The 26,102-nt window shown below is 30.5% G+C and overlaps 1 protein-coding gene across 1 annotated transcript in view; it reads left to right on the forward strand.

Moving 5' to 3' along the window:
- LOC121121597 (short-chain dehydrogenase/reductase family 9C member 7) overlaps nucleotides 1–1,462 on the forward strand; it is a 100,966-nt gene extending 99,504 nt beyond the window's left edge. The window contains exon 5 of the mRNA XM_040716558.2: nucleotides 15–1,462. Within this exon, the coding sequence (XP_040572492.1) occupies nucleotides 15–287 (273 nt within the window). The 3' untranslated portion in view covers nucleotides 288–1,462. The remainder of the gene's footprint in view (nucleotides 1–14) is intronic.
- Nucleotides 1,463–26,102: the final 24,640 nt, after the last annotated feature.

Consider the following 26,102-nt stretch of genomic DNA (forward strand, 5'->3'; position numbering starts at 1 on the left):
TACTTCACTTCCAGGTACCGGATGATAATTACCTCCTACTGCCAACTCTATACTCACAAATCAAAATGATCACTCTCTCTTTACTGCCACTACGACTCTCTCAATACTTGGTATCTCGTAGATACCGTCACTCACTGCCACCTGTCAATAATAATCCCTATTTATTAAGAGAATCAGTTCGAAGTTCTTCATGTTCAGTTATAAGCTATGACACTGCTTCAACCAAATCCTATGGATCCACTATATCTGTCTCTTCCTTACATACATCCAGTTCTATTCGTCTGTAAAATTGATGTTTTTTTCAACTGCATCACATACCTACAATTATATGCAATATTTTTATCCGTTGTTATTCGAAGACAAAAGGGTCTCTAGTCCACGTATCAATATAAATATACATACATAATATACATATATACCTATAATATAGGTGTAGGAGGTGGGGGGACTCTGAGGGTACTTGTTCAGGCCTAGACCCGTCACAGCGAGGGTTTTTTTTTTGGTTTTTTTTTGTTACAATTTTGAAATTAACCATTTCAATATTAACAATATATATTTGTCAAATTTGTCTTTGAAAAAACATTATATCATAAATTTTTCAAAAAGGCCAATATCACCAAATATATCCCTCAAAATATTCTTTTTACAGCCTTGTGCTTGATTGTTAATAAAAAAGAACTACACATTTTCTGTTTTTTTTAACATTTTTGTCGAAAATAGACTGTTTTTTTTTTTTTTTTTTTTTCAATAATAACATCAACTTATTTTATAGAACAAAAATAAAATTGAAAGGAAATTCAAATTTATAAAAAGAAAAGGGCCCAGTTATTTATATTTGCCTCAAACCCTCACAATAAACCCTGGCCTTGTAAGAGAGGCAATTGTCCTTCAATTTGTGATTAACCAAACAATACTTGGGACAATCGCCTGATTTTGCATACATTTAACTTCGGGGAGACAAAAAAATTGTTAATTTATTAATTTTCCATGACTCAAAATTAATTAAAACTGAAATGAATGAGGCCAATCAAAAAAAAATGTAATCTTTATAAAAATATATACTATGAGCTAGCAGAGACAAATCTTAGTCCCAATTTTGTACTGGATTAGTTAATAATATTCGAGGGGAATGTTAAAGTTGCCCTCCAACAAAAAAATGTATCATCTCCTATGCCTATGACCTATATATTCATAATATATGTACATAAATAAATGCACTTTTTATAGCAAGGTACTTGCGGCCTTTTCTATTTTTTTGTGACAATCAAAAAAAAATTATTTAAAAAATCTACGGTTGAATAATTAGAATACTTATTACACATTATAATATTTATTGAAATACTAAGTAAAGAAAGAAATTGTAAATAATTAATATATCATATAATTATAATCGGTACTTTTCATCACTTTGTCAACACAACCTTTTATTTGATGTACAAAGAATAAATTATCTTTATATGGATTTTTTTTCTCTTTCGTTTTTTTTGTCCAATTAATTTCTTTCTTTTATATTAGTAAAGAATAGTTTTAAAATAAAAGAGAAGAGTGTATTAAAACAATCATAAAATGAATTCAATATTGTCAGAGAATTACTTTTGTAAAATAAAGTAATAAATATTTTTTTACACGTCATCGAAATTGTTTTGGGCATCCGAAGTGATTAAAAGGTCCAAAATGACTCTTTTAAGAAATCAAAAGAACTTGTTCATTGATTACTATTGATATAAAGTGGAATAAATAGAGTAACTGCCCCCTAAACAATTTTATTTATTTCATAAAATATTGATTACACGATTGCTTTAATTCAGTCCCCTCTTTAATAACATAACTGATGACCAACTATAGGTGGATTATCACCATCGACAAAAAAAAAAAACAATTGAGGAATTATGTGAGAAAGAAATTGACGCCGTTATACTTGACAAAAACATTCAAATTGTAGTAGCAATCCTGTGACTAATAACATAGAGGGCGCTTCAAATTCCTTATGTTCAATCGTGACTGTATTTTACATTTGATTAATTTGTCTTTATATAACTCTTCAGTTTTTAAATAAGTATAGAATGATTTTATAATACAGGACTTGTAATGATTGATGTATAAATAACTATAGTTTTCTTTGTTTTGGTCAACTAACGTTTGGTTTTGGTATAAAATCATTTGTGTCTGTATAGCGTAGCCAATAACTACATGTATTTTATCTCTACGGTTACCAGATCAATTATGAGTGTGCATGTAATACGTGTATAGATAATTTATATCCAAAAACATTGCACATTACAATCAACAAACCTCAAGAACTCCTTCTATTATAATGAAGAGGTTTTATGATTTAAAATCAGTTTTGTTTCTTGAATGAGGGAAAATGCTGTAATATAATAAATTTTGAAATCACAAAAATGACTAAGGTGGCATTTTCTCACCGACAAACAAGTAATATATATTTTTAATAGAACCTCATTTTTTTTGACAGGGAAAGTTGTTGCGGTTTGAAGGTTATAATATGCAAAGGTTTTAGTGTGATGGATGGGGTTCCCCACCTTAAAAGTGAAAAAAAAAAAAAAATGAATAGTTCCGTGTATATACATAATGTTCCTTCTATGATTCAAATTAATATGCAAAATATCAGATAAAAATGTTAAGTTACTCCCTCCAGAAAATAAAAATGAAAAATATTAAATATATATATATATGGATTAATGTATATTACTTCATTGCACCTGAAATTGCTCAATTGTACTCTTTTTTTTTTCTTTTCTTTTTTGCTTAGGAGGGTCTTTTTTTGGCAAAATGTATCAAAATATATTTCCTTTTCTTTATGCACTCACTGTATCACTATTTTTTTTTCTTTTTTAAATATGTAAAAGGTGTTTTTTGATATCTTTGTCAATAGTATTTGTAAATTATTTGTAGATGTACATAAAAATTTAAGCAATATTATTTTTATATTAAATACCTATTTTACTATGTAAGCGAAATCATTTAAACTATTCTATCCATATTAAAAGATATAATGTAATGTTTTCCTTTCCAAAATAAATCATAAGAAGATTTAATACGATAAATATAAGTTTTATTTATTCCAAGTAGTGATAGGACGATTAATCAAAATCGGGAATCGGAGAATCGAGTGTTTTTTCTGTAATCGGAATTCGGAAAATAATGTTTATTTATTACTGGTATTCAACTATTTATTACTTTTCTAAGTTTTGAATAAAACAGCTCCCCCAAAAAAAAAAAAAAGGATTTCCTGCATTCTACTAAAAATTTAATATTCAATTTTTTTTTATCTTAATATTTAAAATTTTTTACCCAAAAGATTTTATTTTTTGTGAACAACTGTGGATTTTAGAAATTGTTCTCCAAACAATTTTTTTTTTGTGAACAACTGTGGATTTTAGAAATTGTTCTCCAAACAATTTTTTTTTTGTGAACAGCTGTGGATTTTGGAACCTTTTTGAGAATAGCTATGGGTTTTAGAAATTTTCTCCAAAAAATTTCTATTTTTTTTTAAATTGTCCCATCACTAATTCCAAGTAACTTTTATGACTTAATACAAATAGAGTTGTTGAAAATATGATCTTCCAGTATACTTAAAAAATTGAAACCAAAATTCATCATAAAGAATGTTGTAGAGGAGAACAGCCTAGCGATGTTCATTAAATCACCAGCAAGCAGCTATGAAATTAAGAAAATAAATACAAGTCGTACTTCGTATCGTTTTATTAGATCAGCTATAATCTGATATAACAAGGGAGGAGGGGGAAAAGGAAATGAGTAAGGGCATTGAGAAGAATAACTCCGATGTCGATCCTCAATTCTACTCTGAGTCCAACAAGGACTTACAATTTTACAAAGTCCCAAATTTTTTTTTAAACAACTCTTCAGTTTTAATAAAAGTATTCATATCTTCCATGGGTACACACGAATGTTCATTCAAGTTTTGCTTATAATTGAATGGAGAAGGAAACAAAGTTCACCACTATAGAGTTAAACAAAAAACAAAATCTTAGGAAAAGAAAATTCATTCATGATAGTACCAATTCCAAAAAAACGTGCAAGCTAAAAGAACAGACCGTCTACTCATTGTTACTCTGCGTCTTTCACGCACTTGTGATTACTTTAAACTTTGTTGTTCTCTCTTCAATTGTAAAAAAAAAGTAATGATAACTGTCTTTGGGAAATAAAAATAAACACTTTCAGGTTGCAACTGCAAAAAGTCACGCACTCCTCAAGGGTATTTTTTTTTATAATTATAAATATGGTGATTATAAGAATTAAAACGTTTTCAATGAAATAGGCAAATAAAACTTTTAATGACAACAATGATCATGTACACAATTTTTTCCCCACGCAACAATATTATCACAATTATTTTACAAGACATCCATATGTTTTCAAAATCTATTAATATGATTTTGTGGTTCAAATATAATTAAAAAGTGCAATTTAGAGCAATTATTATTGTTTTAGCAAAGGATGACTGATTTAATATACCCTTTGACACTTTTGTAAGTTGAAAACTCTAGAGTTTTAACAACTTTTACACATAACTTTGTTATGCTAAAATTGAAATAGATGTTTTCCCTAAACGATAATCTAGAGTGATATCCTATCTTGTTGAGATATAACCCAATTTATCTTGAAGATTATTATTTTTTTTTGATAGTTATTTCTTCTGCTTTCATTTTGGAAGCTCTAGGCTTCTTTTGATAAATATACCGTTCAAGGAAACTTTGAGGGTACTGCTGTCGAAAAATATAGCAAAACTACATTTTTATTGGACTAGGCCAGGGATGTTCAACCTTAAAATATAATAAGCTGCATTGCCACTTGAAATATTTTAATGGGCAACAAAACCTATTTAATTAAATTGCATGTAAAATGCTTCATAAAGCAAAACTGTAAAATACATATATATTTCAAATTGAGGCCAAATATATAAAAAGGCCAAATCTAATTGTTCAAGGCCAATCTGGCAACTCTGTTCAGGAGTGTTTGACAGATTATATGATAAGATGGGGTGTCTTTTTTTTCTCCCCATAGAGATAATTTTTTTTTTTAAATTCCTTCATATGTGAATTTTTCAATGTTTGTTCGTATTATGCGGGTTCTACGTCTTTTGATGATATTGTGAAAATTTTGCTTAAAAAATACTACTTGAAGTGAGAATGAGTAGTATGTCGTACTTAAACATTAAGCTGGCTGCAATGTGGGCTATGGAATTGACATCCCTGGACTAGGCAATACATTGTTCAGAATAACGGAGAATAGCCCATTTCTTTTCTTTTTTTAAGTTTTTCGTTGTCAGAAAATCCATGTACATATGGTTTTGTTGTTTTATCGAGTTCTTTATTTAAATCACATCCTGTGTTGCTATTAGGAACAAAGTACAACTTATTGGTACCCATACACTGGATTTCATTATGGGGGGCGTGAAACTAAGCCCCCAAAAATGATCTAAACCGTTATGTGATTATTTAAATATATGGATTTATTTTGTATATAGAGATGTTTCATTAAATAAATGTGGAGGATATTTTTCTGATCGGCGATCAATTGCGATATGGCGAAATTATATCGCTGATCGTAGTATGGCAATAGGTCCTGATCATTATATAGCTATATTGCAACAGAAATAGCGAAAAAAAAAAAGTGATCCGATCTATTTGTAGAATATTACGTATCATGTAATAGTGATGTAGTTCTTAAGATCGGTCTTTGTCTTGAGACTGCTCTCAAGGCTGTTTTTTTATGGTTTTGGTCTCGACACATCAAAGTCTTTGTATTGGGTATTATGCACTCGGACTTGATCTCGAACTAAAAAAAATGGTCTTGGTCTTGCTTTTCGCCTCAAACTTTATAACTTCGGTGTTGATTTGGTCTTGATACTTATATATGTCGTGGGAACTGATTTCGGCCGATAATTATAAATAGGCCTTTTTGGCACTGCAATTACAGAAGAGAGGGAGAAGGGGTTATGGTAATAGATTCACTTAAAATTACCATTTTTAAAAGAATAGAAGAACTATGTGTAAGCAGGGTTTTCCTGACAAACTCTACATGCATCAATATTTGGTTACTTGTAGAAGTTGGGAAAATAGAGGTAGAAAAAATGGTGCTATAATAATAAAATCTTTAATACTCCTTTTCTTAAAAAAAATAACTAACCCTCATATCGGCCAAAATTAATTTATTTCTTGACGAGGAGAAAGAAAACGTCCACAAATGCAAGATCCTGGTTGACGCCTTAATAGAGGGATTAATAAAAGCCTTTCTTACTGAGGAGACTCGAGAAAAAGTAAAACAGTTCCTTTCTTGAGGAGACCACCTTATTTGAAGATAAGCCATCCACCTAGTTGTCTCAAGAAGTGCAGAAAGAGATTAATTTCTATACCAAACGTTTCAAAAAATGGATACAGCCATACAGAAAGTGAAAAGATCCCTGAGTGAATGTCTGCAAATGATTTTGGCCTATCGGAGGGTGAAAAAGGTATTCTAAAGATACGATGTCGTGCTTTCCAGTAGTGCTAGCAGCGAGCATTTGTTCTCCAAAGCCAAACAAATCCCGAGAAGGACTCGTCAGATGCTTAGAGACGAAAACTTTGAAAAGTAGATCCTGTTAATGTCAAATTAAGAGCTAGAAGAAATATCTTATTATTTGCCGGCAGACTATATTTTAGTTTTTTTCTACATTTTTTTTATTTTTAAAAAAAATTGTAAAATAATGTAAATGAATACATTTGAAAAAGGTTTATAATTCGTTTATTTAAATTAAAAAGGTAACCATAAATAGATTTAAAGAAATTGCAGATTGGAATATGATCCCAATTAAATTGATGGAATCGCTGATTGCAAATGGCTTTGATCGTTAAATCATTACTTTCCGAGTATTTCAGTAGTTATATGAGGATGTGGAAATCCACGTATTTTTATGCATGCAAGGATTAGTTGTGACTTGTACAAGCAGATAACCAATAAATCTTAATTGGTCAGGTGAAGTTCCACTGATAAAGTTTAACTAAACACAAAGTTATTCCAATTACTATATAAGTCCATATATACATAATGTTAAATTAATAACTAATGATTTATATTTTCTTCTCAACGAGTGAGAAAATATCTAATCCATGCACGTTGAGTTCAAGAGAATAATTTCTCCTGAGCGCATTAAGCTACGTCGCTCCATTATTATGGGTATGTCTTAGAATTCCCTTAATCAGCAAAAGGATGGGGGTGAGAGAAGAGTTGTAACTACGTGGAAATATATTTAATTCATAGTGATTTGGATGGATCTTTTGCACGAAGCATTTGAACATATGGATACATATACACTCATTGTTTCTGTTTTTAGAAATTCATATTTATTCATTTCAATATCCTAACCACCCACCTTCTTTCCTCTCTTCATGTTCTGTTCAAGAGATCTCATCTCTTTGTGCCCTACTCCGTAGATACCACATCTTTTAATGGGAGGATCATTAATTTTACAGATGCTCCTTCACTTCAAGCTCTGTGATAATGACTTCTGACCTCTCTATACATATATTACTCCAGTTATTTTGCATAATCCTTGTATACTTCTCTAAGCATTAAGGAGTTCCTTAAAAAGACAGAATATTCGACGGAAATACTCATTGAGGAACAGAGAGAGTTATCATCCTACATCCAGAGCTCCTTCATTGAAATTCTAGAGTGCATTCCTCTCAAGTCAACTGTGGATTGAAATGTATTTCATTCTTAAGAAGTGTCTTTGATTTATATAACACAGTAATCACTCCTTTCAATCACATTTATGTAAATTCCATTTATAAATTGAAGTTTGTGATATATGGTCTATTTGGATAATTATGTAACATGAACACTTAAAGCTCAACCCTATATTTATTTATAACTTGTGAGTTTCTTTTCTCATTCGAAAACAAGTGAAAACCTCATAAAGAGAATGTGCTTTTTTTCGTAATATTTCAATCTGCAAGGCATATTATTTCTGCTCTTACATATAAATAGTTATTGGGAACTTTTAAATGATTATGTGTTTTAAATATATATATATATATGACCTCTTAACTTATGTAGACTTTTATTGGAATATTTGAATGTCGTTAGAATTCCCAGACTTATGGACTCGGGAATCCTTTTCCAAATAACGAAATTGGTTAACAACATATAGGAATATTACTCGTTTGAAGAGCTTGGATAGGGATTCTCAACAGGCTTTCCGGGGACCACGTCCGGCAAAAATTGACCATCAACATAACAAATACATAAAACAATGCAAATTTAGAATGTAAAGGAATCATTATTTGAATTCATTACTAAAAATAAATTATTATTAGTCGATAATATGGTTTTATTAAATCTATTAAAAATTTTGAAGTTTATTTTGCTCTTGTGTTAAATATAAATAAGTGCATATAATTAATTAAGATCTGATAAGCCTGCCATCAATAGAGCTTCACAAAATATTCGAAAGTTAAATTCATCAGTATAATCTATCAAGTCGTTAACTTTATTTATCTCGTAACCTTAATACCATAACGGGCAAACCCACCACAATTGTAAATTTAGAAGATTATTTTCGTGTTCTAACGCTTAAACAAAAATAATAAACATCCCTCGAATCATTCCAAGCTCAGAATTTTGTTGTATACTGTTATTAATAATTAACCAGATACTAAAAATTATTAAAAGTACATTTTTTTAGTCACAATATCATATTTGAGACAAGATGTCTAAAAATGGCGAATTTTCAAACAACAAATCCAATAAAGTATGCGCAAACTAAATTTATATATATATATATTATCTACAAGGTGGCGTGAAAGTCTGTAGCTTGTTGTTTAACAATTGATACATGCTCAGAAGAATTTTGTGAGCGACCCTTATGTGAGAAACAGACGTAAATGTTATTTTTATAAATAATATTAGCATTCAAGTAGATATATTATAATGCTGCAAGACGGCGCCACTCTCTGTAGTTTTGATTACTTACGAATATAAGTATGCCCCATTCACATTGTCCTCAGTAGAAAAGTTATTTGTACAATAGGGAAAATAATAGTCCAAAAACGGTACAGTCTAATGTAGAGTATGCAAGGTGTTATCTTTATTGTATCTAGCAACCTTCCTTTTTAACAGAGTCCGAAAAAAAGAGACCAAAAATCAATTAACAGTTAGTCGATTCTTCCCTAGCAATGGAATTATCATTTCACATTCATATTTACAACTTAAGAATAACTCCTACAAATTCACCCAATGAACGTTCAAAACACTAATAAAGGGGGTGGGTAGAAAAATCGACAGCTGACAACAAATTGAAGTGTTAATTTTAGGTTATTTTTATGCAATCATAACTTCAGTAATTAGGATAATTGGAAATGATTATCAGAATTTGTAAACATATAGTATTAGAATATAAAATGAAAAAGTTTTACCTTTTCAAAAATCTTGTACATAATTTTTATCTAATAATGAAATAAAGCAAAGAATATAATTTATTTTTGAGATCTGAATTCAATACTAATCTCCGTTTCAGAAATCTCTGAGATTATAGTAATTCCAATTACTTTTGTTCGTTGTCATTTTTCTTCTTTACGACAATCACCAAATTAAAATACGATGTATAAAGCTGATATAAAAGTGTTTTTATGATTAATAAAGTGTTCTGAACTCGACATATTTCCATTTTTAGACTGAAAAATGACAATCTTCTTGAGATAAAATTTGAAATATTCAACTCCTTTATCATAGTGAATTGATTTCTAAATTGCTACGATCCTTTAATCCCCTTCCCAAGGAAGTAGTCACATCTACTCGCGTATGAAGCATGGTAGTTTTCTTAGGATGAATTTTCATCCCGTCACCTCTCATGGATAACGGATTTCAAAATAAGAGAACACTTGAAATGGATAATCAAGTTAGAAGTATATTCCTTCAATTTTCTCTATCTTCCTTTTTGTAATCGTAGTAGTTAACGTGATGTTTACGAATATGGATAGAATTATTTTTGTCTTATAAAATTTGCTTCATTTTAGTAGCAATATTGATAAGTAAAAAATTGGTCGAGATTAAGTGCTGTATATTTAAATATTTCTTGATAACGAATGGTCTTAAAAATATAACTTTCAAATAAACAAGAAATAAAAAAAAAAGGTAAACAACGAAATTTTATTTTTATAATAGGTGAAGTAAAAAGTTCTGAGCATTTTTTCGCTTCATTTTGACAATAAAATTAACATAGTTAGCATTATCCGACTGAGATCAAATATTTTGGATAAAATTTTGTCAAATAACTTTTGTCCATTTTGAAGGTACTTTCATAATTCTGCGATTAAAAAAAAAAAATTATCGATATTTTCGATTAATGGCTACCAAACAGTGCCTCATTTGAACGCCCATATTACCAGAACGGACTCGTTGGAACCACGACTTTACTGTTGCATTCGATACTATATTAGGTCCATCACAGAAAAAAAAGGGCACTTGCTCCGTCTTTTCAACTTGGTTGTAGTGATACTAAAGAATGCATCGAATTTCCTGCTTTTTTCGTCCATTTTGGAACACTGTAACACAGGACTGGCTTCACCAAAACACAAAATTGTAATGAACTTTTTTTTATACCTTTAAGCAGATTTTCATCTTTTTTGATGCATATGTATTAATTTGTGAGATATAGCTCAATAAAAACATCTAGCGAACAACACTCATAACTTTTTACTAAACCTAAAATTTTTATATAAACAACGAGAAATATTTTCATACACAGAGTTGGGCAACAAAACTTTGCCAATTGATTAATGTTTTTTTATCAACATAGGACGTTTAGTGATTATTTTATAGACATTCTGGTTCAGTCGTTCCTTGTGCATAAAGAAGTAATTTTATAAAAAGTTTGCGATAATTAAATGTCAACTATCCACTATTGCCAAATCTACATGTAATCAATGATAACAGAAATACAAGGTTATACCATGATGCAATCGGGCTTGCTAGAATTTTCAATTTGATATAACCTACCGAATGCTGGGCAAGACAAACAGATTTTGACGTCATAGAGAATAACAACCATGTAATACTTGAAATTATATGATTAATAGTAATAAATAGTTTCACTATTAAAAAGCGAGGTGGAAGTGAGAAAAGTGATATAGTATAACCTTGCATGTAATTTAATATTGCTCCGCATTTAGAATGAAATTCATAAGATTTTACGAATATGTATTTTTTTTTTTTTAAACTGTCAATTTTTAAAATTCCATTTATTTATATAAAATCAAATTCACAGTAATATACTAAAATATGTATTTAATATTGATATAAAGCCTAATTATTATAACTATTATTTAAAATATATATATTTAGAGTAGACAGCTGTCTCTTTTTCACAGGCATCTATAAAGCTACATCCAAAAAAATCAACATCCCAATTGTATAGTTTATAACTTTTGTCAATTTTCCTTCGAGATATTGTATACAAACTTTTTTGTGGGGTAAACGTAATTTCTTTTATGAACTTATTTTTGTAATTATGAAGAAAGTTTTTTTTTCCTTTTTTTCATCTAACTTATATATTTTGAACTATCGATTATTTTGCTATCTTTAGACATAACTTCATCAAAATCCCAAGCCAATGGGGTCCCGGGAAAGAACTCCTAATATTTATTCATATAGAAGGGTTGTTTGACAAGTTTGCGCACTCAATGTGAAGATGGCAGCACTCGTAAATAAAAGCTAGTCACATATATTTAGCATTTGATGACGACTTCTCCCAGCAATGATCCCATGTCACTAAACCGTCCTGTATATAACTTCTCTTGGAGACGTGTGTAGAGTTACAACGAGACTAAAATAATAAGGATTCATAATTTGTTTTTGTTTTTAAAACCACTCACAATAACTGCTACATAACAACTGCCCGTCCAAAATGACTGAAACTCAGTAAGTAACAGCTCTCAACAGATCCTATATATATCTGAATATCTTTTAGTTGCAAGGGTAGTTATCTTAATCCCATTTTTTATTAATTTTTTGTTGAAATTTCTTTATTAATAAAGAACCTCTTAGGTCTAGTCTGTATGAAATTGTTTTGAGTTAAAAGTACGAGGGGGCTCTGAAAAATGTCCGACCACCACGTACAGATTAGACCTAAGAGGTTCTTTATTAATAAAAAACAAAAGATCTGAAAGCGTTCACAATTATACAAGGTAAAAATCTTAGTCAACAATCATATGTTCCACTTGTCTACCTATTTAAGAAATGATCATGTCCAGTTCAGTCATAAAACTTATAAATTTCGATCCTTGATATGATGTGAGTCAACTTTATTTCTTTTTTGTTACCTTAATTCTTATATTGACAGTCCTTAAGTACAAAACAGTCATAAGAGCCGATCCTAAAGACTGATAAGATCGGTCTTCAGACTAGACTGAACTGGACCGAATGAATAAGGACCGACACAACACCATTTAGTTGATTGTAATAAGGATTTATATATCTTATGCAAGACGGAAGTTTTAAAATTATTTTTTTTAAAGTAGTCCAGTGTCTTTCTTTGCAATTTTGAATTAATTTGAGTTTATGTTAATGTTAACATTTAATCTGAGGCACAATTATTCATAAACATAAAAAAATGAAACCTAACGAATAGAATATACCATGAATGTGGGTAACAACCAAAAATTAACTTGCTCATCACTTACTATTTTTTATTTTTTTTTATTTTTTTTTTGCTGGTCGGATAAAGTTACAGTATTTAAAAAAACTGAACACGCAGCCTTTAAAAAACAACCTGAGCACGATTAGTAATTAGAACAAAAATTATGTAAATTCATTTTCACACACTTGATCAAAAATGAAAAGGAATTGGGATTTTGTAGAGAGCAAGGAGAATAAAACTAGAATTATTTCTACAAAAATCTTATCCTTATGAATCACACGAATCAAATTATATTCATAGAGCTAGTAAACAATTTTATATTTATGAAGATGATAATTTCGGTTGTGAAAATGGAGTAGATCCTTGTGAGTGTATTTAAAAAAAAACATAGGTTGGCAATTTTAATTGACGACAAATCTCCTGATAGATATCACTAGAGATGATAGAAATATGATAAAGTTTTTGTGGTTGTAACCTGAAAATGTCATTTTTTTTTTCCAAAGCTGTTATCATTGTTCTTTTATTCTTGAAGAGAGAAAAATAAGTATACAATAATTACTAGTTCGTGAATGACGAAGAGTTACACTGATAATTTGTTGTGGCGTTATAAGTGTAAGCCCTTAAATAATTCAGAGTAGAATTCATGACCCAGAGTAATGCCTGGCTATATTATTGTTAGATACTGATTGGGTGTTTCTGTGTATTTCTTTCATCACTAAGCTGCTCGTCTCTAATTTAATTAGACACAATGACAGCTAAGTCGTTCTTCTCTCAAATATTCTACAAATTTTCAGAGTGAACACTTTAATTTTTATTTTATTTTATTTTTACATACTGGCTCATCTAAGTATTTTCAACCATGGATAAAAACTATAGGGCTCTTTACTCGCTAATAGCTTGAATTTTCAAAATAGGGCATATGCTTTATCTTAAAATGTATACTCACCAATAATGTTGTATCGACCTTACATAGAACCGCGGTCCAGTCTGGTTCCATGCAGTCTAGTCCCATTTGTCGGTCCCTTAAGAAGGTAAAATCGATTCTTTATTGAGAGTATTTTCCTTTTCATATTATTTCTTTATTTAACACGGCGTTACCACGCTAACCCAACAATACCTTTTGTATTTTGTTGTCAACTGTTGAATGCCTCGTCTCACTAGATAGTTCATGTCTATTTCATTACTGATCTTTTAGATATACAAAACAAAGTAATAAGTTGTACTTAAAGTTGAGTTGTTTGTTACGAAAAAACTACCTTGAAAAATTAGAAAAGGAAAAACGGTTGTTTCTCTGTCTTCTTTTCTGTTTATTATTTAATCAGTTGTCGTTGGTAAAACTTTTCCCTCTGGAGTTTGCATGATTGCCTAACCTTTGTCAAAATTTGTTTTAAAAATGCATATATACAAATTTAAATATAATTAAAATATTTTCCCTGCACCATTGCTATTTTAAATGCAGAATGTTTTCCTCTTTATATGTGTAATTAATTTTCTCCCTTCAAAATCTTATAACATGTATCTGATATTAACAAGGTTCTTAACTCATGAGTACCATATGTCTCTCTCTCTCTCGCCTTCTCCTCGTGCTCATTTTTTGAGTACAAACAACACAACTTGACATAGTTGCGTAATTTGTACTTATTTTGAAAATTTAAACGTACTACTGAGCAATGAAAAATATCTTTATATTAAAATGGCATAATACTAGAAGTTTTTTTTTTTTTAAAGATATAAGACATATATTTTATTTGGTTTAATAAATCATCGATCTTTTGAGGAAAAATTCCAAGGACCAACAGTTAAGGACCTGTCCTTAAGGACTGATAGTCCTAAGGATCGATAGAACCGGTTCTAAGACTGGATCGAATAAATAAAGACTCACACAACAGTACTCTTGAGGATTTTGACAATTTTTATATCCCTAGAGATATTTTATTCGATTTTAGGATGTTTCGCCCTCATATATATATAATGGCAAAAATATATCTTCCAACATATAATTCAAGGTTAAAAATGGGTCCCTGAATTAATAAAAAGAAGAATAATGTAGTTAAAAGCAATAATCTTCTTCTATTTATTAAAAGTTTAATAGCCCTAAAGCAATGAAACCTCCTGCGAAAGACTTTACCAAAGACTCATCGACTAAAGGAAAAGAGTGGTAATTAACATCAGAAAAAAGCTTTGAAGAAACTCCGATGATTATTTAAAAAATAATATTTATAAAACTATAAGACATAAGCCCCTTTATAGTAAAGATTTTTGTTTAGTATAGATTGAAGACGAAATCAAAAAATTGATTCAAATGGTTACCAGCTATTTTGAAGTTACAATTTGCCTTTTACAGAGGGATTACTTTTTTAGATTGTTTTATAGTTCTAAACAAAGACACTTATTAAAGACTAATACGGCAAGTAAAAATCAATTGCAAATAATTTCAAGTGAAAAACGATCCCTTTTCAGGCTGAAAAATAAACGTCCAGGTAAATTTATGCCATAATTTGTATATACATATAGTAAATTTCCCAGGGCGGAAAATAGAAATAACATTTTTTTCAATTGATTTGTCTCTCACCTCTTTCCTTAGTCTGTTTAGACTGGACTAGCTTAAAATATAAAAAGGAATATTTAAAGTTCACAGTATTGATATTTATAAACGGGATCCTGATATTTACCAAGTTTTTTGATTTAAACTTTTCATTATTTGGAAAATGAGAAATTCTTGATAGTAAGTATCAAGAGAGGTAAAGGGAAAGTAAAATGAACCTCGAGAAATTAAAGTTGAAGTGAATGCAACAAAATTATTCTGCAGCACCCTACTTTCTAACATTACTTTTTTTACTGAACATAAATAGTAAATAATGTAGATATCTTATAACAGAATGTATGTTTCCCTCAAAACAAATATTGCTTTAAATATTGACCGATTAAATGCTTCATAAAATAAGTGATATACATTATGTATACATAGTAAGTATGTATTACATCTATTTGACCACACGCTTAATAAATCGTTTGATTAAAATGTTGAAAGAAAAACATTTCATGACGTTCAACTTTTTCAATGAGTGAAAGCTAGACAGATATTTAATTCACAGTTTATGTTAATATGGAATATTGTTAAATGGTACAAAAATCTTTCGAAAATTGTACGTAGAGATTCGTTAAAAACGTAGAAGCTATCATTTAGTGCTGGTTTAACCGTAAGTGGGGCCTAGATTAATGCAAAAAGGAGGCTCTTCGCTCCTCTTTCACAAATTGTGAGAGGGGGCCAATATCTGTATTTTTTTAAATCATACATACTATAAATTGAGTTAAGAATCGTCCTCGCTTGCCCGAGGGGCAAATATTTATACATATAAATTCATTAAATGTCTGGGTTTTTTTGGGTTACGTACACAATTAGTGTAAAGAAAACAAACTTGAGCTCTCTAGGTTACGTACAAGTCGGGAAAATGACTTTTGATCGGGATCGACGTATTTTCATTCGCACACTCCAAGTAGTGGGACGTCTCTAGGACCACCGACTACGCCGTCTGCAAGTCCGAAACGTAGGAGAGGAAGAAGGAATCTGTCAAAAAATATGTCAACTGAACGAGGATGAGTAAAAGAAGACAGTTAGACCAATCCTCAAGTCCATTTGGGCCCATGCAGGAGATCTCGGGATTTCAAATCAGACTTTCAAAAGAGCTATCAAAAAAGGGGTTGGAATGAGCCTTTTTAGGATAGAGAGTCCACTTTTGACTCCAGCAATAAAAGAAAACATATCCTCACCGTTGCAAGACTCTTTTGAATTAGTCTTTTGAGTTGTTTTAACTTATTTTTCAACACTTTTGACAACCATATAGCCCTGATATCAACTAACCTCACTACGCCTTTAAGGTGTATGTTGAGGGGAAGACCGTCAGTGTCCGATATCTAAACATCAAAGCCCTCAAAGGCACTGTCAGTCACCACTGGGACACCCTTATAAAGGACTACATCTGCAGTGGGTGACAGGCCTTCTGCCTCCGTTGGAACTCATATTTGCAGCTTAGGATGGCTACATAAATGATTAGGAGAGCTCAGACGTACATCTATTTATAGTATTAATTTAGTATAAATCCTATTGTGAATTAATAAATTATATCTTGTTTAATTTTAAAATTCAAAGTGTTCGGATTTTAATGGGCCACGCGGTAATTCCATTGTTGGGAAGAATGGGCAAGCTACCAACTAATTTTGGGTCTTTCTTTTGTTTCTTTTTAGGAATATAGATTGCGATATAAGTTAAAGGAATCAGCCAATCCAATGTTATTATAATGATAATTATAATAATAACTAATAATTTTGTTCTTTTGGTATTAGCATTAAGTTATTCATTGTTTTAGCATCATCAATCAGTTAAAATGTGATTTTAATCCGGATCCTACTGTGTTAAGGTCCAAATTTTATGTGAAATACTCATAAAATTCCAAATAAGTCTAATTTGGGTTTCGGATTGGATCCGAAAGTTTTGAGTACATAAAATTTACTCGAATTTGTTTGTCTAAACATCTCACCCGAGCCTGATCCGAGAAAATGTGGATCCATCCTATCTTTAATAAAAACTAGTAATAAATAATAGTACATGCAAGATAGCACCACTATCCTCAGGTATTTAAACAAACCTCAAAAAAGTAAAAAAAAACCACTCATAACATTCTAATGTTTTTCAGAAAACAATGATTATTCAATTGACCTTTTGATTATAAATAATTATTAATGCATTACCTAAACAAATTTCTATTTAATTTCTTAAGATATAACTCCTACCTAATTCGTGATTGACTTTATTGATAAGACTGTGTAGACTAGAAAAAACTCTCGAATATTTTTGGCAGTATAGGTTATTCTATTATGTAATAATTATAGGTTAATGAACATAAGCGTTTGCTTTAATCAGACAATAAAAAATATTCTATGACTTTGTATTTATGCATATTTCTTTTGCAAATATACTGATGCTGTCGGAAATATACATATGTTGGCACATATATAACGGTTCTTTTTTGTAGGTAAAAACAAGGAGCAAATAACGTCGAAAAGGTACATAAATTTCATTACTCACCAACAGGTATACTAATATTTTTACTTGGTTAGATGGAGTTGCACTGATTAAGTATAAGAAAATATTATATTACTACAATTAGCCCATCTAACCTATGAATCTTTTGGTGAAATCCATATAGATATAGTATATTTCTTTCTCTAGGAGTCACCGGGGCGCAAATGTACACTCATCAAATTCAAGAGAATAACTCTCGAGTGTGCTGTCTATGAGCTATGCCGTAACTCCCTCTAACCAATTAAAGGAACATGAAAAAAATATATATATTTTGACACTTATAAATAAAAATCACAGATACTTAAATAATCGTGAAGTTCAAATCCTGCAAATGATATAAAAACGCCTTGTTTTACCAAGTCGAAGCTTAAATGACCCAAGCCAATAAAAACACATAATAGCTATTTTTTGAATGAAAAGAGGGAAATTGTTCCCGTTCAAAGACCTGAATACTTCTTAAAGTAACTTATTCCACCTTGTAATGAGTAGGAATAACTTAAGACGATGATTGGATGCGCCAAAAATGATGTTAAACCTTCCTCATTATGGTAACACTTATTTCCGCTCTAAGATACAAATATTTTTCTGTCTTTGATCATATCGGAAACAAGATACTTAGAGCTGAACTAGCTAGGATCAATGAACGATTTTAAAAATAATTGCTCAATGCATGATGACATTATTAAACTAAAGGCGGACATTTTTGGGGAAATGAAGGGGCGGGCAGACACGTCTAGTTACACAACTATTACATAATGTAGGGGGCTATAATTTTGAAACACTAATCACAAGCTTTTGAAATTATTAAACAAGCCAATCCCGAATTTTTTCCCGAAAATTTGTAACAAGGCCTTCATAAACCAACCAAAGTCCAAGCATAGGCTTGTTTACTACTTTTGAAGCGCTATGAACAAAACAAATTAATTAAAGGTATCATTAGCAATGTGTAAGTAGCTCATCAGAATAATGCCTATGTTTCTACTTTACATGTTTCATCTCCTTCTTCCTTCAGGCCTTAGATTCTTTCACATGAGGTACGGTTATTCTGGAACAAACGTTGGGTTTGGCAGGGAAACGGCTCCTTTGTGCTCTACGTTTAAAAGGAGAGAATCCAATCTAGATGTGGCGTCTGTGGTTTGAGGATACTCGATTAGACCTCAGAAATGAAAGTGTCGATGGCGTTCATCCGACTTGTTAGGACGCTTTCTTGGACATTGTGAATTATGGCGAGGTCAAGATTCAAAACGGCTGCACCATATCAAGTCCCATTAATGTAGACGTGATCTCTGTTTCTCTCTTGAGTAAAGACTGACTAGTTTATTATACAAGAGCGGGTTACATGGAATACATATAAAGAAACAAGTCAATCATGTGTAGAGATTCAATGTATATAAATCACGGGATGAATCCTTTACACAACTCTAGATATGTATAATAATATCCAACACACTTTTGATAAACTGAAGGATACTCTCAGAATTTTGAATTCATTGCGTAGAAGATCTGTGTAATAATAACACAACTCTTTTCATAGAGCTTATCCATCAAGTATTAGTAATTGATCATCGCTCTTGATTGATGAATTGATAGTTTAATTTGTGAATAGAAAATTAGCATTCTTTATGTAGTCTTAATAAATTTATTTAGGAAATCAGTTGAATTTTATTTATATTATATAAGCCACATTTTTATTAAAAGCAAAAATAATAAACATTTCTAATTAGTTTTTAAGTACCTTCCCTGCAGGCACTAAAAAAATTACAGAGAAATTATAGTTTCATTAATATGCATTGATATTACTATCGAGTTAAAATATGTTTAGATAATCACGCAACTTCTGCACAAAATCACAACTCAACCTCTCTCACAAACTCACACATTACGTTTTATTTTCTTGAACGTATAAAAAAATGTTAAGTTATATTATTTTATGTACCAAGAAAGGGAAAAAAAAGACAATTATCTAAAAGGAAGAGAAATTGATAATAGCCTTGGAACTTGCATGTATGTACGAAACTTCTTCAATGTATTTATAAACATTTATTGTATTATATAAGAGCGGCAAAAATATTAGAGTTTGAGAGAGACAACAATAGAGATTGTTGATTGCCGAGGTCAACTATTCGTTATTTACTTTTTATTTGAACATAACATATTATCACTATTTAATCAAAACCATGTATATAGTTTCCCGTCTGTCCTTATTTATTCGGTCCAGTCCGTTCCAGTCTTAGGAACAGCCCTATTAGTCCTTTCGACCGGTACTTAAGATCGTCGTTCCTTCGGACTGTAAACACTAGAGCTGATTTAAAAAAAAGAAAAGAAATAACTTTAAGTAATGTCAATGAGGACCATTTATTAGGTTTAGGACTGATATGCAGAACTGAACAACAGGACTCAACTGAGGACGGGATTACAGTATTCTATGCGAAATAAGGACCGACGTACATTTATGTATCCCCTTTTTTTTTCTTTGGGACAAATTAGTAAGTGTGCGAACTGATCAGCGCTGATTTTTACTATAAAGCTTAATATATCAATAGCTATAAAGTCAAACTTGTTCAAACAGCCACCTGTTTTAAGCGTGTCAGGGTACTAAAAGCGATTATATCCAGTTTTCAAATTTATAATTGTTACAAAATAAGAAATATCTATTTTTTGTTTTAAATGTTAACTAAAATTTGTATTGTATTAGGAAATAAAAAGGAAGATTAAAAATCTAATAAATCTACATTTGTAGATCTGAATAACCCGAGGGAGGATGTTATAAGCCAAAATTGTACTGTCAAACTTTAGAAAATCCGAACAAATTCGGGTATATCTACTACTACTAGTATGTTATGAAAGACCCTGAAAGATATTGTAATAATTTATCATTCAAAGGCGCACAATGTTACCTCGCTAACACAAAAATGTACAGCTGTTGATGTTTCTGTTTTTGTTTTCTTCTTCTTCTAAACAAAAGAGTCCAATTTAATTTTTATTTATTTTTCAAATCTGAAATTATTCTTACTAAATTTTTGAGAAGGGAACATCGAAGTATAAATCAATTACAAGTGAGTGAATTGCAATTAAATGCGTTATAAGTGTTAGTCCTTATTGTACTTGGAGTAGAATTGAGGATCGACTTTTGTGTTTATTTCCTTCATCTACCGGATACAGGCAGCGGATCTAATAAGACCTTATGAGAACTAATCTAAACTCGTTCCAAAAATTCATCAAATTGTCAGGATTACCACCTGCAATTTTTGGTTCTTTTACATAGCGACAGGATATGTTTTATGCATCACCACCAATCATTGCCGTAGTTCAGATTGCCAACAAGAAAAAACCACTCCCGCTTATGAGGACATATTTTATACAACTCTTGTAATGATAGGTAGTGTCTGAAAATGGAGGAAAGAGAGTAGTGAGCTAGAAAGGAAAAATGCAGACACAAATTCATTTATACTTATAAGTTATAAGTACCATTGTATAATATAATATTCATTTCACAAAATTCCGTGTCTATTTTTAATGTTTATTGAAATTCTTTTTTAATTCCCAAGAATCCTCTAAGTTGGAGTTACTCCTCCTCAAACTAATCATACATTGGGGGGTTTTTTTTCATCGGGATTACCTCACTATCAAAAAAATATATGGAGTATTTTTTTGACAGCTGTAGATGTTTCTCTTCTATTAATCATTGTTCTGAACGTTGATTGGTTAATAATTAAAAAATTGGAATACTAATTTTTTTGAAAAACAATTTCAAAAATCCACAGCTATTCACAAAAAAACTTGTCAAATTTTAAAAAATACACAAAAAGGGAGCTCCTTAGATCCTATGGTTTGGGTTACTAGTACCAACTGATTTTGGGCCCTTTTTGGTATGTTTTTGGATGAAAGATTCCGTGATGCATTTAAAATTTGTATAATTTAAAATATTGCATTATGCGTTATTTTTCATTCAATCCATTTGAGAGACATTTGTCTTATAATTTTTTTTTTTTCTCTCCATAAGTCGCCCTTTGAATGAACAAAAAGTGAAAATAACGTAATCAAATTGGTATCGTGCATCGATCTGAAAATATAAAAAAAGATACGCAATATAGAGTACTTGATGTGAGGTCAGCATTGTTTAATTCAGCCATTTCGGAATCTTAAAATATTGGTTGAAATGTCCCGGGCTTAACAAAGAAAACACGTTCTTTTTTTTCAAAAATTTTTTTTTCTTTTTTAATTATTATTATTTATTCTCTTTCTGAAATAGAGTCCTCGTAACACTTTTTAAGCCATTGCTTCGCTTGAACGATATTATTTCACATCAAGAAGCAGTGTCTAATTAAAACTTGATTTTTTTAAATACATTGTTTTGAAAATAACACAATTAGAGTCTCACTTAGTACAATAACTCACAAACTAAAGAACAAATTATTATTAAATTTTAACAGCTGACTTTTGAAGAAATCTATCTAAATATATCTGAAAACAAGGTGAATTTAAAAAAAATAGCAATATCTATGTGTGAAGCCCGTGACTTTTCAGTCCATGTATTAAACAACCAAGTTTTATAATAATAAAAATCCTTTTATTTTTAATATTCTGGAAAATAGTAAACTATTGGATCCCACAATGGGACTAACAAATAAAATGGCATTGACCTTACTGTCTATCAAAAATACATCCTTCTGATACCTTTTTTGTATATACATATATCAGACTATTATTACTATTTTCATAGTTGTCCTTTAGAAAATAATTTGATTCATATTTTATATTAGTTAGAAAAATTTCGTTTCAAAATGATTATTTGTAAAATAACGAATAATGCCTTTTTTTAATATTTATTGTTTTAAAATTTGTTCCTTTTTTTAAACTTTGAACGAGATGAGGACCTATAGATTACATCGTAGATCACTGAATTTTTGCATATGTGATATTCCTACTACATCACAACTTTTCTGCAGAAGCTGTAATCTAAATGCAAAAAAAAAAAAAAGTTGAAAAACAAACCGGCCTAATTTACATTTTGTAGAATTAACAGAGTTCTTTTCAAATCATTGAAAAATTTGTCAGATGATGTAATATTTCCTCCATATTTGTTCATTTAGAAATGCTATAGTTTTATATTATTTATATATAACTAAGACATAGGTACGCACAATTTTTTTCCTTTGTGACGTCGTGATCAAGGTGGGTGTTTGAACTCATTAAATTTCCTCTTTCTCTCCTTCTTTGAAAAAAAAAAAAGTGAGGAGGTGAGCAAAAGAGAAGGAAAAAAATAAAAATAAAGGAGAGATGGGGAAAAAAATGTGGCCCGTCAAAACAAAAACAAACTCGAATGATTTTTCTCAAAATGGAGTGTGCATTGCGTTTGTATTCTTCAACGACAAATTATCCTGTATTTCTATGAACAAAATATTCTTATTATCCGTTTGGGTATGTCGCAAATTGTACTTAAAGCACCCAACATTGATCATCACAATAAAAGAATCAGAAATTGATAGATTTTATGCCACATCGGGCCCTATATTAGGCCTGAAATCAAATAAAGGACCTAAACTACAGTTTAAATTCTTGGCTATTTAACTTATCCCACAAATTTGAATGCAAGGGCTATAATTTACACATATATGTCGATGAAATTATTAGAAAGTAAAAGAAGTAAACAAAAAAAACTTCTTCTTGATTTTTGTTCAAAATTGTTTTTATGGTGACGCACCACATATATAAATTGAATTCTTATATAAATCCAATGAAAAAATGTTCATTTATTTTATAGCATAATATACATACCTATCGTTAAAGTTTGTTCAATCTTGTATATAGTTTACCTGGAAATTCCAAAAAGTTGCATAACCTACTCCTCTGTTATGTAATCCTGAATGAAACAACATTATAAAGCAGGATACTATTAATAAAATTTAAATGATTAATATAATTTGGGAAAATGAGTAGTTTCTTTACAAAATGGTGTCAAACGTAATTCTTCTCCCCTTCTTTTTAGATCTTCCTTTCTCACTCAACCTCATCATTCCTTCCTCAAATAAATGCGTTTCTCTTGTACATTTTTTTTTTGACGCAAGCCGTTCATCAATAATAATAATAACAAAAGAAAGAAAAAAATACACACGCAAGTTTACGCAAAAAAAATCTTATCATCAATTCATTACTCAGGCGTGCCTTTACTACAGCTCCTCCTGAGAGGAAAGGAAGGGGAAAAAATGGACGTTTGTTATTGATTATATTTATATCAGAGTTGCTCTAGATGTCGCTGCTGCTGCGACATGCATTCAAAACAAACAACATTGCGTCAGGGAAACATATTTTATTACTATAGGATATTCATATATTATTATAATAAGATTGAATTAATTACGATCAAAATACATTCACGATGGTTATATGATACGATATTTACTACAATCTATCTATTTCCTCCCCCTCCCGCATCAGATAATTATTACATAACGAGGTAGGAGGAAGAAGTTAGTTAACATTATTAAGCTCAAGGGCGGATAGATTTTAAGGCCAAGAACGATTGCAGCGTAAGGAGTATGTTATTGATGGAATTAAAACTTTTTTATGCAGGCACATTATATATGTACTTTGATAGAACTATATAATGGACATTCTGTCAGTCATCATCAATATCATAGTTAGATTGAATTAGTACAGAACGGGACATGAGCCCATCATCACCAGCTTCTTCTCTCCCTCCCTCCCTCTCTCAACCAACTAACAAAGGAAAAACGACGCATATTTAAAAAAAAAATACATACTGTAAAAGTAATACTAACATGGAATTCTAGTGTCTAGAACTCCATGGTAGATTGTATTTAAAATATACAATCTAATATCTGCTCCTTATCGTCGGGAATCTTTTTACAAAGAAAATCCCCACAAATCACCTTGGGCATTCTTTGAATGGATATTATCTCTACCACGTAGACTAGCAGCCCAAAACAGATTATGGATTGAATCATCCTTTTGATCATTGTTTTGTGATCTTTATGTTCATAGTATGTTCGAAATGTATGGGTTTTTAGAGAACTCAAGAAAGCCTCCACAAACATAATCTATTAAAAACAAATAAAGACATTAATGGAAAATAGTTATTATTAAAGACTCTAGACAGAGAAAAGCGAGGGAGGGGGAGATTGAAAGCCAGGTAAAACAGTGTAAAAAAGGAAAAGAAATTTGCTCAAATTATATTATTATTGGCAAACATTTTTGGCCTATTTTTTTTTTTTTTTTTTTTTTTTTGCTCGTCTTCTCAGACTCAATATTGTATAACTATAAATACATTAGTAAAAGTTTTCTCTCCTGTTCAGACTCTTTGGTTTTTCTTCTTTGTAATAAGAATATTGTACTTCTCCCAAAATTAGACTGTCTCGTTTTAGGGGCATTGTTTTTCTTTCCTGCATAAAGACCTTTTCTGCCGTCCATAATCAAAAAATGACTTTGATTAAGTTTGAAGCCTATCAATAGTACTCGACGGTCATTAAAATTAGCCAACAGGCCAAATCAAATTTTTTTATGAGGCCTGCAAAAACTTACAACCCTAGAATACCACAAATATTGAATAATTTTTAAACTAGTATATAAGTACTTTTGTTTTAAAATAAGCAAAGTTATGGGATTAAAGAATTACACAAGACTTGAAATATTTGGAAATATCTCTTGTGAAAATATACTTTACTCAAAAATCCTCCATATTATTTGTTGTCAATGTATATTCGACGTATGAGACGTTGAGATAAGGCTTATGTTTTGAACCCAAATTTTTTGGCAAAGATTATATTCCTCATTGTTTTTCAACTATTTTGACTCCATAATATTTTTGACGGTATAACCAAATACTAAAATATATATGAAGTGAAAAAAGGTAAAAAGGGGTCTAAAAATGGCCAATTTTTATCAAAAATACAAAAATATCATTTAAAATGTTGTAAAAGCTCTGAAACTTTGTCATAGAGACTATTTTAATTGTACCCAGGAGAAAATGTTTTTGTGCTGGGAAAATATACATTAAAGCCGAATCACGTGGCAGTTTAATGTACCTAAATACAGTGTGCTGCCACTGTTTAACAACGAACTTTGAACTGATATGACAGCTGCTCATGCGCAAGTAGAATGTTCTTTTTTATTAATTTATTTTAATATGACATCGATCAACGAAGTAATTATTCCACAATCTTCGTTATTTCGATCCGCGCCGGACCAGATAATGTTTAAATTGGAAACTTTTTAAGCCTAGCCAGGATTGAGGAGGAAGTTGGAGCTGGGAGTCCATTTGTCTGACAAAAGACTCTGCTGCATGAGACACTTTAAAAAAAATGTTGACCTGGTTGTCAAAATTTGTTTTGGACTTTGTTA

Source organism: Lepeophtheirus salmonis, chromosome 7 (genome assembly GCF_016086655.4).
Source record: "Lepeophtheirus salmonis chromosome 7, UVic_Lsal_1.4, whole genome shotgun sequence".
In the NCBI taxonomy this organism is placed as follows: Eukaryota; Metazoa; Arthropoda; class Copepoda; order Siphonostomatoida; family Caligidae; genus Lepeophtheirus; species Lepeophtheirus salmonis.